Source organism: Fringilla coelebs (genome assembly GCF_963513975.1).
Source record: "Fringilla coelebs genome assembly, chromosome: 1".
NCBI lineage: Eukaryota > Metazoa > Chordata > Aves > Passeriformes > Fringillidae > Fringilla > Fringilla coelebs.
This window is the reverse complement of record NC_140028.1, coordinates 97887486-97903241: the sequence shown is the minus strand read 5'-3', so window position 1 is coordinate 97903241 and position 15756 is coordinate 97887486. Positions and strand designations below refer to the sequence as shown.

General features: G+C 36.3%; 1 protein-coding gene across 1 annotated transcript in view; it reads left to right on the top strand.

The window, feature by feature from the left end:
- The window catches only part of CNTNAP2 (contactin associated protein 2), a gene marked incomplete at both ends in the record, with an annotated part of 998227 nt that overhangs the window by 829766 nt on the left and 152705 nt on the right, over positions 1–15756 (top strand). The window contains one exon of the mRNA XM_084204413.1: positions 10329–10456. Coding sequence (XP_084060539.1) covers positions 10329–10456 — 128 coding nt within the window. The remainder of the gene's footprint in view (positions 1–10328; positions 10457–15756) is intronic.

The window sequence follows — 15756 nt, the reverse complement described above, 5'->3', positions numbered from 1 at the left end:
TTGTATCTGTATCTGTAGTTAGGCTTGTAGAAAAAGCTTAAATTCTATAAATTGTTTTAATGTCATGGACTAGGTGTGGGTTTATCTTAGTTACTATTCATGTTTCCCTCCTGGTTTGCCCTAAGAATTCAAAATTTCTACTTGTCTGTAATTAATTATGGCTGGATATTTTGTCACAGCTGCAAGTCTCCTTGCATCCCCCAACCCTCCCCCCCACCCTTCCTCCAGCTGTTTTTCTTTTCCCTGCCTCCTGTTCACATGCTGAATACTATACTTATGAAAATTATTCGTATAAATTACAGTCCCTGGAGACCCCACAAAGTTTCTAAGAGTTGTCTGAGTGTGCAGTGGAGACTTAGTAAATCAGGTCTAAGGCAATTTGTTGCATTTTTATTTCAAGTTTTTTCCAACAGTCTTTAAACTGAAATTAAAATGCTACATGGATTCTTTACAGCAGAACTGTGTCTATATAAGCCAGCTTCCTGATAGAATTCAAATGGCTTTTTTTTTTTCATATTTTGCTGAAAAATAAGTGGTTTACTAGGAAGAAATTATTCTATCTAAACCAATATCTCAGGAGAGTTACTTTTTGGTATTCCTTTATCACAAATACTATCTTTTGCTCAGCTTTTGGTCAAGTGGAGGTTGATTACAGGATTATGTTCAATGTAGATTAGGGAAACAAAATCTTCTTTGAGTTATGACTTAGGGCTGTTTTGTAAGTTTTACAATTTCTTCTAAGGAAGTACTTGAGTATATTCATATTTATTTATATAAATTATTAAAGAGAAAGCAAACCAAAATAAAAGGGAAGAAAAAACAAGTTTTTAAACAAGCAGGTAGATAGGTAAACTAAAATCTGCTGATGGTGTTAAAAAATGTAATGAGAAAATACAGTAAATACAAAAACCTATATCTATGATGTAAAAGCTTTTTCTTGGTAATGTAAAAGCACAAACAGATTTGTAAGTATTATCTCTATGAAAAAGTTTAAAATGCTGTCACTAAACATGCAATCACATGTCTAAAATCAATTATTTGCTGGATATTGCATAAAATGTCATAATAACATTTTGTGGTCAAGAGTTCATCTATTCAGCTAAAGCATTTTGGAAAAAAAAAAATTATTCAAATATCTTATGTCAAATCTAAGATACTTTTTCCCAAAATAAAATTGTATTAGAAATGTTTAAAGTCTTTCGTAAGACTCAGGAATCAAAACCAACCTTCTGATTTACACAGCACACTTACAAATCATGCTCTTAAAACTGAGCTTATGTTGTGCTGCCATTTCATTCAATAAAAGAGCTGACAGCAGTGACTGGAGCCTCTCTTGCATTGCATGCATAGTCTTTGCTATAGGTAGATGTGATAGACTTCTTGATATCCCCACATCCATGAGGCAACATTTATCTCATAGGCTTGTGTTAAGGTAAGATGCATCTGCAGTTAACTACATTTGAGCAGTCAGAAAAGAAAAGACACATAAACATTTGGCAAGTTAACACATACCTAGCCATTGAAATGCACCTCAACATCAGCAAGGGTGTCAGTGCACCCTCTGTGAGCCCTAGGCTCTTTGACCTATATTATATTTTAATTTCTGGTTTCACCTAATGCTGATAAAAAATGTCACAGTCTGAAATACCAGAGAAGCACAACTTGATTGCTTCAGGGTCAGCTTCACTGTAAAATCTACCCAGAATTTCTTGGAGCCCTGAAAAGCACCATTCTTAGAGGTAGAGGGAGGGGGAATCTCACTCACTTCATCATCAGCCTCCTTTGTTCATGACCATATTGTCACATGTTGTTGGAAGCCTGTGGCCCAGAGGAATTTTTGTCCATGAAGTCAGGGCTGTCACAGCAGACTTGGTAGAAAAAATCTTGGGGGAGTTCATCCAGTATTGTGCTAGGAAGAGACAGGCAGAGCTGAGATGGAATTGTGTTAGGAAATGAATGGTGAATTCTGCTAAGTTTGTGCCAGTCTTTTGTCGAGGAAAAAAGTGGTGATATGTAATGTAAGGAAAGTTGATCTCAAAGGCTAACAAAAAGGATAATGGAAACCCACCAGAGCAATAAAGTGGAGCAATCTGGCTAATGAATAGGTCACTAATCCTGTATAAGTGTGATCAACAAAATGCTAAACAAATGCTTGACATTCTACAGTCAGTGCAGCAAAACAGATTTTTCTAAACAAGGGCATCTGCATTTGGCCTAATATTTAGCACCAAGTGTGGCATACCATGACTTCCCTGTGGCTCAAATCCTAATCTCTGTCACTCAGTTTTCACATAATGCTTTGTGTAAATGCAGTGAGGGACTCTGTGTACAGTCTCGCAGAACCCAGCTGCCTCTGGAGCTGACACAGCTGCACACATTGCAGGAATTACAATTTTTTTTATAACTTCAGTAAGTACCTTGTGTAGCATCCTTTCTCTTTTCTCCAGTTACTCCACTGTGTGTGGAGATAGACACACACACAGACAAGAGGTAATGATATCACAAAAACACAAAAAGGTAAGGAAGAAATTAACCTACGGATAAATTTGCATATCACTTGAAACCAAGGTCATCCATCTTTTTAGCAAAAGCACTAAAAAAGGAACCTAATTGAAATTAAATCAATTCTAAGAGATATATGTGCATGTTTACTAGCAGAGGGAAAGTATCCTAGTTTTGCTTGTGCTTGATAGCAAAGTGTTTACATAATGAATACAGACATCTGTTAATTACCTCTATGCTGCACCATTGCTTTAAATGTGCTTGAATATCTTGGAGCATTCAGTTTCAGATAATTATTTCTGATGAATGTGAGTACATTTTAACTGTTTTGTAGTGGGATATTTAATTCTTCTTCTAACTAGAGTGCTTTCATGATAATAGACCCCACTTTCCTTCCTCAGTAGACACAGGAACATCATTCATTTTGTTTATAGCACAATTTGTAGACAATCTTTTAAGGTTTCATTTTGCTAGAGTGTTTGTTTAGTGACAGTTGTTACAAATTTATTCTTGCATTTGACTTTGGCATCTTATAAATAGCTGTTTATTCCCCATCTACTCACCTGATCATTTAAAGGGTCTACCATTCATCGGACTAACAAATTATTACAACATCAAAAAATCCCAGTCCTGATGCAGAATTAATTTTTAGATTACTTTTACTCATTGGTTTTCAGTTAGAAACAACTTCTCTACTTATTAGATAAGTAGAAACAAAAAACAGTAATTTGTGGGATCACTGAACCTACAGCTTCGAACAGCAGTAGGTTAAGAAATCCTTGTGAGGAGAAAAGAGCTACAGATGTACAAGCTGTGTGCTGTGCAAGAAGGTTAAATAAAACTGATCATCTGTCCTGATGGGGTAAGTGCCACCTTGAAAGAAGAATCACTGCTGAGGATTTGCCTTCTTCCACACACTCATGAAAGTAAAATGGGAAGCAATCTTCTGGGGCTGAGACTGGAGACAAAATTAAAGTACAATGTGATAGCTACGTCTAAGGACTGAAACTGAGATCTTTTGAAGGGACACAGATTATGTGCAATACCCTTGAAATACAGTATTTGAAGAATGTGAACTGATTATAGATACAGAAAACAAGATGTTGTGGTTGGTACAATTAAACTTTGATGTCAGGTAGAATGGAGAGAGCTTACTGAAAAATAGGCTCAAATACCTAAGTTTTCTTAAAAATCAGTACAGATGTGGTAGGGGCCTTTACAGAAAGGAAACAAATAGTCAAATAGTGACATGGAATTTCAAGAATACGTAACATTACTCTCTTCTGTATTTTGTCTCTTTATTGGCTACTTAGATTACTATTTAGAAGAGGGGTGCTGGTATGCTTTTTTCTATGTGACATCTAGCAAGTAACTCATATTTTCTGTCATCCAAACCTGTGATTATTTCCAATCTAAGCCTCTTTTGATGTAACTGGGGGCCATTTCCTCTTGGCCGTGTTACTTGGGAGAAGATGCCAACACCTAGTTTTCTACAGCCTTCTCTCAGGTAGTTCTAGAGAGTGATAAAGTTTCCCCTGAGCCTCTTCTTCTCCAGGCTAAACTGCTGTTCCTTCAGCTGCTCCTCATTGGGCTTATGCTCCAGACCCCTCACCTGCTTCATTGTCCTCTTTTGGTCACTCTTATCATACACATGGAGATTTTGTGAGGTTATCTACTCAAGCGCTTCATTCCGGGCTGTGACCAGTATAAACCTTTTCTCAAATTATTTTCTGTCAAAGCTATACAAGCAACTCAAGACATGAGCTAAATCACAGCATCCTCATATTCCCAATGTGCCTGCCATAGGTTGGTTTCACTTTTGTATGAGGTATGTGCACAGATGTCATGTAAGGATGAACACTGCAGGAAGTGCCAGTGGAAGGGTAGGAATAGTGGTAGATGCTCATACAATTGGGTTTTACTGACATTTTCTGGATGCAGTAAGTGCCATACTTCTTCCAGTTTTCTGGACCAAATTCAACACAAAGTTATGCACTTCAGTACTGTATTGAACTCAACTGGCATATAGGGGCTGAAGTCAGCATTAACTATAGCCATCTGTTATTTTGTCATGCCATAGTCAATTATTTTTATTTAGCTCTTTCAGTCATACAAAATAAAACTGTCAAAGTTGTCAAGAACTCCGAGAAATGAAGCCTCTGAGCTGCTGCTCTGAGATTTTTAATATTTCTTCCAATACAGATCCTTGTGCCCTAAAAATCCTGCCAGAAGTATGCTTGGTTTGATAGTTTGATAGGATGTGATCCAAAGACTTGTGGTTAGTAGAATGGATGCAGCAAAGAATTCATCATTTATCTGCGGAGACCTTCCAATAGTACATTGAGTAGTGCAGATATTAAAAACGTACATTTCATTAGATAACTGCTTCTAGTGTCTACACAGTAAAATATTACCATCACTGTAATGCATTCAGATATAGAGAAGTAAAATTAAAACTCTTGGTGTTTTAAATTAGGTAATTTTTAAAACAGGTGAAAATAGTAGAGTTCTTCATGATTTTTTTCCTTCAGAGCTGCAGTGGACTGCTGTTCCATGGGAAAGTTCAGCATCTGTGAGGGGATCATGGAGGAAATGTAGGTTTCTCTTTGCCAAAGTGATGTACAAAAAAAGATATTTAACTTTTTGGGATATGTTGAGTAGCTGAATGAGGCATTATTTTATTGTCCTTCAATCGATTAGACCTGTTCAGAGGAGAGTTTTCTCATTTCTGTCATAAAACAAAGCATTTAAAACTTTAGGATGACTAGAAAACATCTGGGGCATTGCTAATTGTGGGATACTTTAAGTCTTTTTATAAACTACTATTTTTTAAATAATTTTATGATTTTGAAATATTTTAAGATCAAATAATACTGATTTTAAAATGCCAAATGAGACTGAACAAACAGGAAAAAAAATATTTGAACAAGGCATTGCCCTTTCCAATGTCAATTTTCCTTTAAAAATTCCTATATCTTCCATTTTCAGCTCAACATTTGCAGAAGTTTCTTTTCTTGGCTTCAGCTCAATCCCAAGTAATCTTGTCTGTGTAATTGCCCAAGGTGAAAGGGACATCCCAATTTAGCATTTCTGCTAAAGGAAATACCACATATGCTTCCTGATTCGCTTTAAAAAAAAATGAAACCCTGACATAAAATTGATTAAATTGTTGACAGATGCAAAGATCAATTAGAGCGTGGTAGGATTCCTAGATTTCATTCTTAAAATATCTCAGTATAGAAATAAGAAAAATTCAAAGTCAGAAGAGTTGCTGGGCCTCAATAGAAGAGAATCCATACATTCCCTTTATTTCTTCAAAATAACACTTAAGACATGAAGATTTTAAGGGAAGCCACTCTGCTTGAAGAGACTTTCTGCCTCAGCTGGTCTTTTGGAAGGAGAATGTGATAAAATAGTCAGAAAAGGAAGATTTTCACTGGAAACTGGTTCCATATTTTTCAAAAGAAAGCAGAGCCCCATTTGCTCTCTCAATTATTCACCTTTCTCTGTGGTTATTCAGTTTCTCACAAACTCCTATTTGAAAGGAAAGTCAAGGAAGTGCTTTCAGGCAAGAGAATCTGTAGAACCACTGTCAACTCTCTCTCTTTCCTTTCTGATGGATTTTTAAAATAAGATATATTTCTGACAAATTTCTCAGTGTATCTCCCCTTAAATTAATTTAATCTTGTCAATTCAATCCTTTGTAATTTCTAAACCAGGATTACTTGTCAATGCTGCACTATCAGCCTCATGTCTTTGGTATAATTTATCTTCACTAATAGATGTCAAAGTAGGGATTCATGTCAGTAATTTGGGGGCTGGGATTAGATGATCTTTCATCAAATTGTTTAGACTTTCAGGAGGTGAGTGGTCTCAAAAGTAAAAATATTTTATGCATGCTAGAAAAGCTTAATTGCCCTAAGATCAGTCTTAACTGTAAGAGTTCCTTCTGCTTTTGCTTTTAAAAACCACATATTTCCAAGGATCTTATCCTGTCCAATGCCAGAGCATTGAAACAAAATTAATTTGAGTTATGATCTTCTGTCAGTTTTTATGACCCTGTACAGTAATGAGAAATTTTCCACAATACCCCTTGTTAGACAAATCAAGGGTGAGTCATTAGCTCCAACTTAACATATAAGGGCATTTGAGGTGACAGGACATGTGGGAAAGGGACAAAAGAGCTGCAAGAATCCCTGAAAACAGCAAAATCCAGTGGAAATAAAAGTTTTGTCCTAGGGTATATGGTCTGCAGTTTATAACTCCAAAGGGCAGAGCCCTGGGTATAGGGTGAATCTAAAAGCATGGCTTTAATGCTCCATAGAGTGGCTATTAAAAATTTAGCTAGATTTTATCAAAACCTTTCATGAGTTAGCTTTGCTGCAATCCTAGTTTTTGTTCGCCCTGTTTTTAATCCTGTTAATTAGATCTTTTTTATTCCCAAGAACTGACTTCCAGATTATTACATTTGCTGACAAAGTTGCATTGTTCATTAAATTGTCTGTAATATTCATTCCTCTTAGCAGTTTTAATATAAATAAAATCCTTGCCAGATATTTTTGGATGAGAGAAAATACCAGCATTTAGTATGCCTGTGCCCTTCACAATGTTTTTACAGGCACTGGTTTGCAGATCCTAAATGGACTAAACTGCTTTATGCCTCCCTCAGATAGATTATGGAAATGCAGGGATTTATACAGAGGTGCTCACAGAATAAAAACCTTGGTCTTCTGAGAGGTGGAAAATTGTATACCTTAGAAATTGTCATACTTTGGAGTTTGCACTCTTCAAACCACTGCTAATCACCAAATTATATGTGCTTAACACCACATTTTCACTCCAGTAGGTCTTTTATTTGTACTATTGAAATAACTTCAGTTCCTCAAGTCATGAAACCATATCTTTTAAAACTGAGTCCATTCCTACCTGTGGTACATTCTTTTTTTGCTTCACTTTGTATGACTGGACTGGTAATTAAGCAATGTCTAACAAAATCAGAGAAAATGAATTACTCCAGTAGCAGTAGTCTGGTTGTATTAAATCATTATATAAACAAATTAATAATGATACAAAATCTTATCATTACTCTGAATATGTCATGTGCTGATACATATATAATACATTTCTTTTTTACATACCACTGAATGCTTATAAAGAGGAGAAGATGATCATAATCAAAACAATGATAAATCTCACACTAATATCTGCTACTTTCATTCAAAGGCACCCTGAAGCACTTTGCAGACTGTTATATATAGGAAAAGAAATTAGGAATAGAAAATTACACTGAGATTTCATCAATATCTCCTGGTAATAATTACAGGATTTGATCAGATTCATTCATCTCCCATTTGGCTATTAATAGGAATATGACACTCTCTGAATTCAATCTTTATTCTCTTGAGGGGATTTTCTTTGGTGAGTAAAAACTTCAGAGACTTTCTCCACCCTATTAATGTGCAAAGTCTTTAAATACCATCAGAAGCTTTATCACTTGCAGGAATTGAGTGTTCGAGCTGTGATTATTTCTAAGTGTGTTGTACAAAGTCAAGCATAATAATCAGTCTTTGGTTTAAAACTTTTTGATTTTGTCAGCACTGATTAGTATGTCCAGAGGAACTACAAATATGTTAGAAAAGCACAACAGAACCAGTCAGTCTCTGAGTCTATTCATCTTATTTGTGCATGTGTGGCCCAAAGATCATCATTATCCCATTTTTGTTAAGAGGGAAAGAACTACTCAGGTTCCACTGGTGAAAAGGCAATTCACCTCTCTCAACTCTTAGTTCAACACTCCCAGTCCTCAATAGTTTCAGTGTGGGGGAAAATGCTACAATGATGACACAAGTAAGTGATGACCAGAAAATAAGGCTATTTCTGAAAAGAACTCTAACGTTTACTGCCATGGCAACAGCTTTAAAGTGACCATTTCACTAAGTGCATAAATAAAATATTGAAATGAGTAAAAAATTATCAGTAAAGAGAGAGAAAATTGTTACTGCTCCTTTTTATTTCCTTCAAAGAAAGTGAAAGCTATTGGTGACAGGAAAATTGCCGCCCTCATCCTTATTTGGAGCTGAAATATTAGCTGATTTTGTGAAAGAGGAAAGAAAGAAAAAATAGAAATGCCAATAGTTTTCTTTTTACCACTCTTCGAAGACTTCTTTATTTTAAATAGATATGTCCAACTTTAAAATGTTCTTTGAAAGAGTAAAAATCAGGAAAGAAAGCCAGTCTCAGAGGAAAACCTCAGAAAGAGTAAAGTGATGACCTACATTTATCCTCTTTTAGAAGGAAGTGGGTCCCAAGGATACAGTCTTTAGCTGTGACAAAGATTAGGTCTACATACCTGCCTTTGTTATTCACTTTTTTCTTTCTTAACTGGAAAGTCCTTTAATCTTTCTTTTCTTATACTGCTTGTCTCCAAATTGATGAAAAGGATGCCTTTGTAAAGGGCATGGCGATCTGAGGATGATCACAATGTGCAGGAGCAGCCTGCCAGGGTTCCTGCTCTCCATTTTCCTCTTTTTCTATCAATGTCCTGTGGCAACCTCACCGACAGAGCCCCTGGTGTAGCTGTGTCCAGCCAAAGAGGGCTAATGATCTCAGCAACTCAAGGAGTTACACAGCACAAAGCAGCAAGTTTTCTGAAGGGGAAGAACATGCAGATTAAGTAAAACAGTCACCTGCTATTTGGAAAACTCTACTAATTAAATCTCTAATTACTCTCTTCATCACAGAGAACAGACATTAGTTCCAGTGAACTGTTGTTCGAAAATGTGATGGTTATTTTCTTAACTAATTCAGTTGTGCTTCTTTTTAAAAGAACGTTTTGCTTTCCATCTCTTCAGATGGACCAAAACAGGGTGGTGACTGCAGATGCTACAGGAAAACAGTACTATCCTGCTGGAAGGAAAGCAGTACTGTCCTGCTGGAAGACTGAACATTATCACAGATCATGCAGATCCCCGCTGCACCACCTAGTTCTTAGCATTATAATGAGGACAATCTTGGAGTCATCCAAGTTAGAGATGAAAAAGACTTTCATTTTCCTGAAATCATTACAAGTCTGGGTTATAGTCATATTGTATGGTTCAGTTAACTTTTCTAGATACTGAATTCATCCTTAATCTTGTGATATTTTTGAACAAAGAAATTGATTTGTTTTAGATCAAAAAGTTCCTTACTTATATACCCAGTTACATGGCAGGATAGATCTAAAAAGAAAGGTGGGGGGGAGGGGGGAAGTGAGAGAAATAGATGGATTTATTTATTTTATTTCCTCTTTCTTTCTTTTCTGTCAAAAATTTATAATCTTAACACTATATATAGAGCATTTTTTCCTGTGTGGATAATTTAGCCCTTTATGTGTGTGTTTATATTAAAAAAAAAAAAAAATAAAACCACAAACAGAACAAAACAAAGAATACAAGCCAACAAAAAAAAAATATTGCAACCAAAAAAACTCACAGAGGCAAACCAGCTGAGAGACAAAGTACCCCATTAAATATTGCTTATTTCATTTTCTATTCGGAAGAAAGAACACTCTATGCCAGTTGGGTTCATCTCTTGAAATAATAAAGGAAAAATATTGCAACTGTGCACAGTGATTTGGTCTAAGCATGAAAAAAGCACTGGGTTACTTGCTGCGGTTGATGTGAGGAGCTCAAAGACAAGACCATAAATTGAATTTTTGTGGTCTTGCTAACTAAAATGAGGTTTGAGTTTCATGCAATTGTTGCATACCTATTCGTTTGGTGCTTACATCAAGGAACATCATTTCATATGCTTCACAACTGCTTTCCTTTTGTGTCTCTGTACTTCAGGAGGAAAGACAGTGGGATGCTGTCCTACAAAGAGCACCTACCAGTCAGCCAGGTGGTGGTTGGAGACCTTGACCGGCCTGGCTCTGAAGCCAAGGTGTCCGTGGGTCCCGTGCGCTGCCAAGGAGATCGTAAGTTCTCTGGTTTTCTTCTGCTTACTCCTGGGTAGAAACTCAGCTGGAAAGGGGTAACTTTGGAGACACTCCATTGGAAATTATGGCTGTCGGCTCAAAAGACCTTTTGCTATGAAAGCAAGATGTGATCTAAGAAATATTGTCTATGAAAATACACATGTAATGGCTTGCCTTTTCATTTATAATATCAGTATTCTTCTTTATTTTATGGTAAATGTGGCAACTTGGATTATTCAACTAAGTTTATGTAGATGAGCAGTAATACAGATTGATAATAATATCTCTCAACATCTGTGCTTCTCTTGGGTGCTCTTGTCAGCATCATTATCATTACTACGCTTCTAAAAATGATGGCAAAACTCATCACTGTAATCTCTGGTTGTAGGTGTACAAAGTTTGACAAGATTGTTACCAGATGCTAATTGTGTCAGGACTAGATGTTTCCATGGAAAGCACTGGGAGTTTTTTGTTGTAGTCTCTGTTTTCCAAGATGAGTGATGATAAGAGGTGTACATCCTCCAGTCTGATCATCTACTGATGGAGTAAATCAGTATCATGTATAAATTTCCACTGTACACACACTCAAAATTGGAATGCACTGAGGAAAATTGTAGTCTTGCTTCAGTCTGTTTTATATTTCAGGAGGTGAAATTCCCTGCCAAAGGCAGAGCAACTGTTTAAGGCCCTACTAAATCACACTTCAAAAATTCAGACTCTGCAATTGACACACATTTCATTTGTCCGCTGTGTTTTAAGGCTGTTCTCTTATAATAGGTGCAGTAAGAAAAGGTTGTCTCATTTAATTTAAAACAACTAATGTTTGTGTGATCTATAAATAATATAACACCCATTCACAATAAACAGTACTATAACTCAGCCTGTAAGACAGACATGATGCAGAAGTATTCACATCATGTATTTGTTGCTTGTCATTTAGGGTGTTTGACCAATGACAGGTCAGTCTGTGTTTGTTTGTGCCTCATCTATGTTTGATAAACTTTTTTGTAATAGGCTCTTACAACTGATGACAAAAAATAACAGATATTATTTTTCTTGCACCCATATTCCTCATATCGTGAATTTGAGTGCTTCTAGAAATGTCAGTCTCTAAAGTGTGAGCCATTTCTAAATATTAGCATAAATGAAACCTCATCTGAGCAGGCAATAGCCTTTATTAGTGTGACTGAGTGACACAGCCTTTTGGGAAACTCAATGGGTGTATTCCTACCATGCTGATTAATTTAATTTTCTCCATGAACTTTACAGATATGATTCATAGTTTTTGAAAAACTTTGCCTATGAATAAATTTGAATTTCCTTCCATGACCATATATTACTGTCAAAAACCTGGTATAATTTTTCTCACAGGAGATAATATAGACCCCAGTCCTTTGCAAAGCTCCTGTTTTGTATTCCCAGTGCGTTTACTAAGCATTCCCCTTTGTATTCTTTCTTGAATGTATACAACAGCTGCTGTTTCACCTTGTGGAAAAATTTTCCACTCCAGAGAAAATTCCAAAATTTTAAACTGTGCTTTTATTCCAATTTTGAAGAAAAATCCAAAGTACCAAATTTCTGGGAAAGGATTAAAAACAACAACAGCAACCCACATACCAATTGATTTGTGTGTGTGTGTATGTGTGTGTGTGTGTGTGTATGTGTGTGTGTGTTACATGCATCAAAACCAACATTATTAGTACTCAAGATCTTGAGTGTCATCACAGCAGAGTTCATGTGTTCAGTTAAATTCAGTTGCATGTTCAAATGAAATTAGTTCTAGTTATGAAGACTGTCTAAGAAATAGATTTTTGTTTTGCTTGCAAGAAAGGTGGAAAAAGCAACCAGTCAAATAAAAATTTACCAATTTAGAGGAATTTCTCATTGTGGTTGCAGCAAATACCATGACAACTTACCTTGTCTTGCCCTGGGGGTTGTCCATATCATGTGTTGTATTAATCCATAGTCCAGTGATATTTTGCAGCACATGAAGTGATATTTTCCCAACAGAATTACAGAATAATTTGCCACAAACCTCAGAGCTAACATTTTGTAACATCTAGGGACAGGGACATGTCACCTGGGCCAGCTCACAGCAGTAAGAGTACCACAGAGCTGATGGTCTTTGCAGCCCTTAAGAAGAGACATCTCAACATCTGAGAGCAAAGACGATTAAAGAAAGCAAAGATATTTGTCATTTCATACAATTCACTTCTTCCCATGCTCATCAAATTTTCAAGAATCCATTAATCAGCAGAAGCCACAACAATTAACTGTTCCTACACTATTGGCTGACCAAAGTAAATCTGAAAATCATTCATCTCAGTGCAATTTCTTTTGACATGAAACAAGGAAGATTGCAGAATCATAACTGTAGTCCTGTTGCAAAAATAGCTATATTCTTCTTTCAGACATATAGGTTTTATTTTGGTCCCATAAATGACAATTGCATTTTTATTTTTGCCTGATTTATTACCTGATTAAGGCTGTTCATGAAGACCGGCTATTGTTGGAGATAAGGATCAGAAAAGTGGTTTATGCATGATTACATACCTCTGTGTTCCAGAAGTATTTTTCATATTTAACTGCACTTCACAAAACACTACTTGCATTATGAAATCAGCAAAAAGGGCCTTTATTACCCCTCTAAAGATCTGCTTAAGCTGCTGAATTCTATCAGAATGATGAAGTCTCATCTAGTCACTGTGGCAAAAATCCCATAAATCTGGTCTGGGGCCTGTTTTGCACCTTGGATTAAATATGCAGGGTATCTCCTATTTGCCATTTTAGTGTTGAGGAATGCTTTCTTAATATCTAATGATTTTCTAAGTGGTGATCTATCAGGAAAGCAAACTTATCAAATTTCATGGAGAACAGGTGCACAAAGAGGAAATTAATTTGGTGGGGGTTTTGGATACTGTATTGCAATGATTCAAAGATCAAGCAAGGTTTTCAGCAAATGTCCACTCTACAGAGACTTAAAGCAAAGCAGTCCTTCCTAACCACATCTCTATGGTGCTATATTACAACAGTGGCAGTTTATCAGCACATTCTCAATTACCTCTTAGCAAAACTTGAATTTAAAGCATAAACAAAGTAAACCAGTCCTTAGTCTCCATAGTAATACTGGATAAGGGAACTACTCTTGTTTTCCCTGAAGTAAAGTTATTCCATGCAGGATCTAGGAAAAAAGGGCACGATAGAATGACAAATTAATAATTTTTATTCTTCAGTTAACCTTGAGACACTGATTAAAATCCCTTTACAGACCTATTACAGTTTTTCTAATACTTATTAGCTGACTCCTCATCAGCCCTGCATTTAACCTTGGCCAATCAGTAATAGAAATACCTTGTCCATTTCTTTATGCTATTTTACTGTAATGCAAAGGGGCTCCTTCAGCCTTTTCCCTTTAGAGAAGAGCACAAGTGTACTGAGAGGTTTTTTGTGTCTAAGCTCAGCCTGAGGTGGTCGATCAAGGCTTCAAAAGCAGATCTGGTAATTTCTTTTGAAACCAAACCGAAGAACTTAGCTTGCCATGGTGGGGCTGTTGCTACAGAGATTTTATTGATAATCATATTGAATCAGAATTACTTTTGCGGCTTCTCACACCTTCTGAAGAATTTTTTTCATTCCCCTTAGGAAAATACCAGTTTTCACAAAGCTTCTATATTTGCCACCTGCTAAGAGTATCCTCTTCCCAAGGACTTCCAAGGATTTTGATTCGAGTTTGCTCTTCATAAGCCCAGAGGGGAATAGACTGACAATTCTGCTCTAGATTTGCTTTTCTCCTTGAGTCTATTTTCCTTTTGTCCCATTTCCTCTATAGCAAAGACAGAATTTAAAGGGGAGATGTTTTTTTACACAGCTCAGATTTATGTTTTTTCCATCTCCTCTGCTGTATAGTTTTTATCCTCCCAGTAAGACTTTGATTTCTGAGCCACAAATCATTTTCTTGTATATTACTTCTATTATCTGTAATCTTCAAAATGTGGAGGAGGAAGCAGGTGCATTGACTGTGGTTCTTTCTAAGCTAAGTTTTCATGAAGACCAGTATCAGCAGTGTGCTTGTAGAACCTGCAGAGACAGACAAAAAATGTCCTCTTGACAGATAACAGAAGTTCAGGAACAAATCTAAACTCAGTTCTTCCATCAGGACATTGAAATTTTTTTGAGCTTGTATGCATATGACTGTGCATATGTGTTCAGGGGAAATATACCTTGAGTTCTTTTTTTCAGTGATTTTGATTATGGCTCATTATTGCTTCTTTCATTACTGACACTTTGTTTCTTTAGCTTGTAAATATCGCTTCTGGCTTTGCTCCTTTTAGAATGTTCCAGCAGAGCTGGTTTATTTATTCAGACAGTGGTATGGCCATGCACGTTTTTTGTGGCTCTGGGTTTGTATTGAAACCACTGTGTAGTTATCTAAACCAGACAGCCACTTCCAGGGTCACTGCTTAGAGGCTGGCATCCTTGGTAAGGTGTTTGTATTCCTTAAGTACTTCTTATTCATCACCTGTGCATGTTGGTGACTCAGAACTGTCACTTGTAATGAAAATAAATTAACTGTTTCATGTGCACGCTAAATCCATTTTCATTACATTGCAAATTGAGAGCTCTTTCAACATGCTGAACTTGTTTTTCAAGGGTACCACCTGAGTTTCAGGGAAAAAATAGCAAAGTCTTACACTGCAGTTTCCAGTTACACATTAAACTCAATGTCCGAGGTCAATTCTCTAGTAGGATATGCAGTGTGTCAACTCAGACAGGTCTTCAGTGCTGTTACTGTTACATGCATAGGTAAGCTGGAAAGTATCCCAGAAAAAAAAAAATTACCAAACAAACACAATGTATTGGAATTATTGAAAGATTCAACTGGAATTGAATCCTCTACTGGAAGTAGAAACAATTTACTCCTACTCTGTCTTGCACAACATTCCAGTTACATAGTGACTTGCCTTACATGTTAATGAAAGTGAAAACACTGTATCAAATGAAAACTAGCATCAGTGATGCCCCCTACCAAAAAACAAAACCCGGCCAGAGTGCTCTCAGAAAAATACAAAAATTTGTCTTTTGAGATTCCTGAAGCAATGATTCTGCCAGAGGCTTGTGTAGTGGGATTACAGATCTGAAATTTAGGCAATTCCCTTTGGAGTTGTTAATTACTTCTCTCCCACTAAGGTTTGAAAAACAGTGAAAATCTCTCTATTTTTCTATCTTTCTTTTTTTTTTTTTTTTTTTTTGCTTATATTGCTAGATATATCTGCATACATTTTTGTATTATTATTGTTATT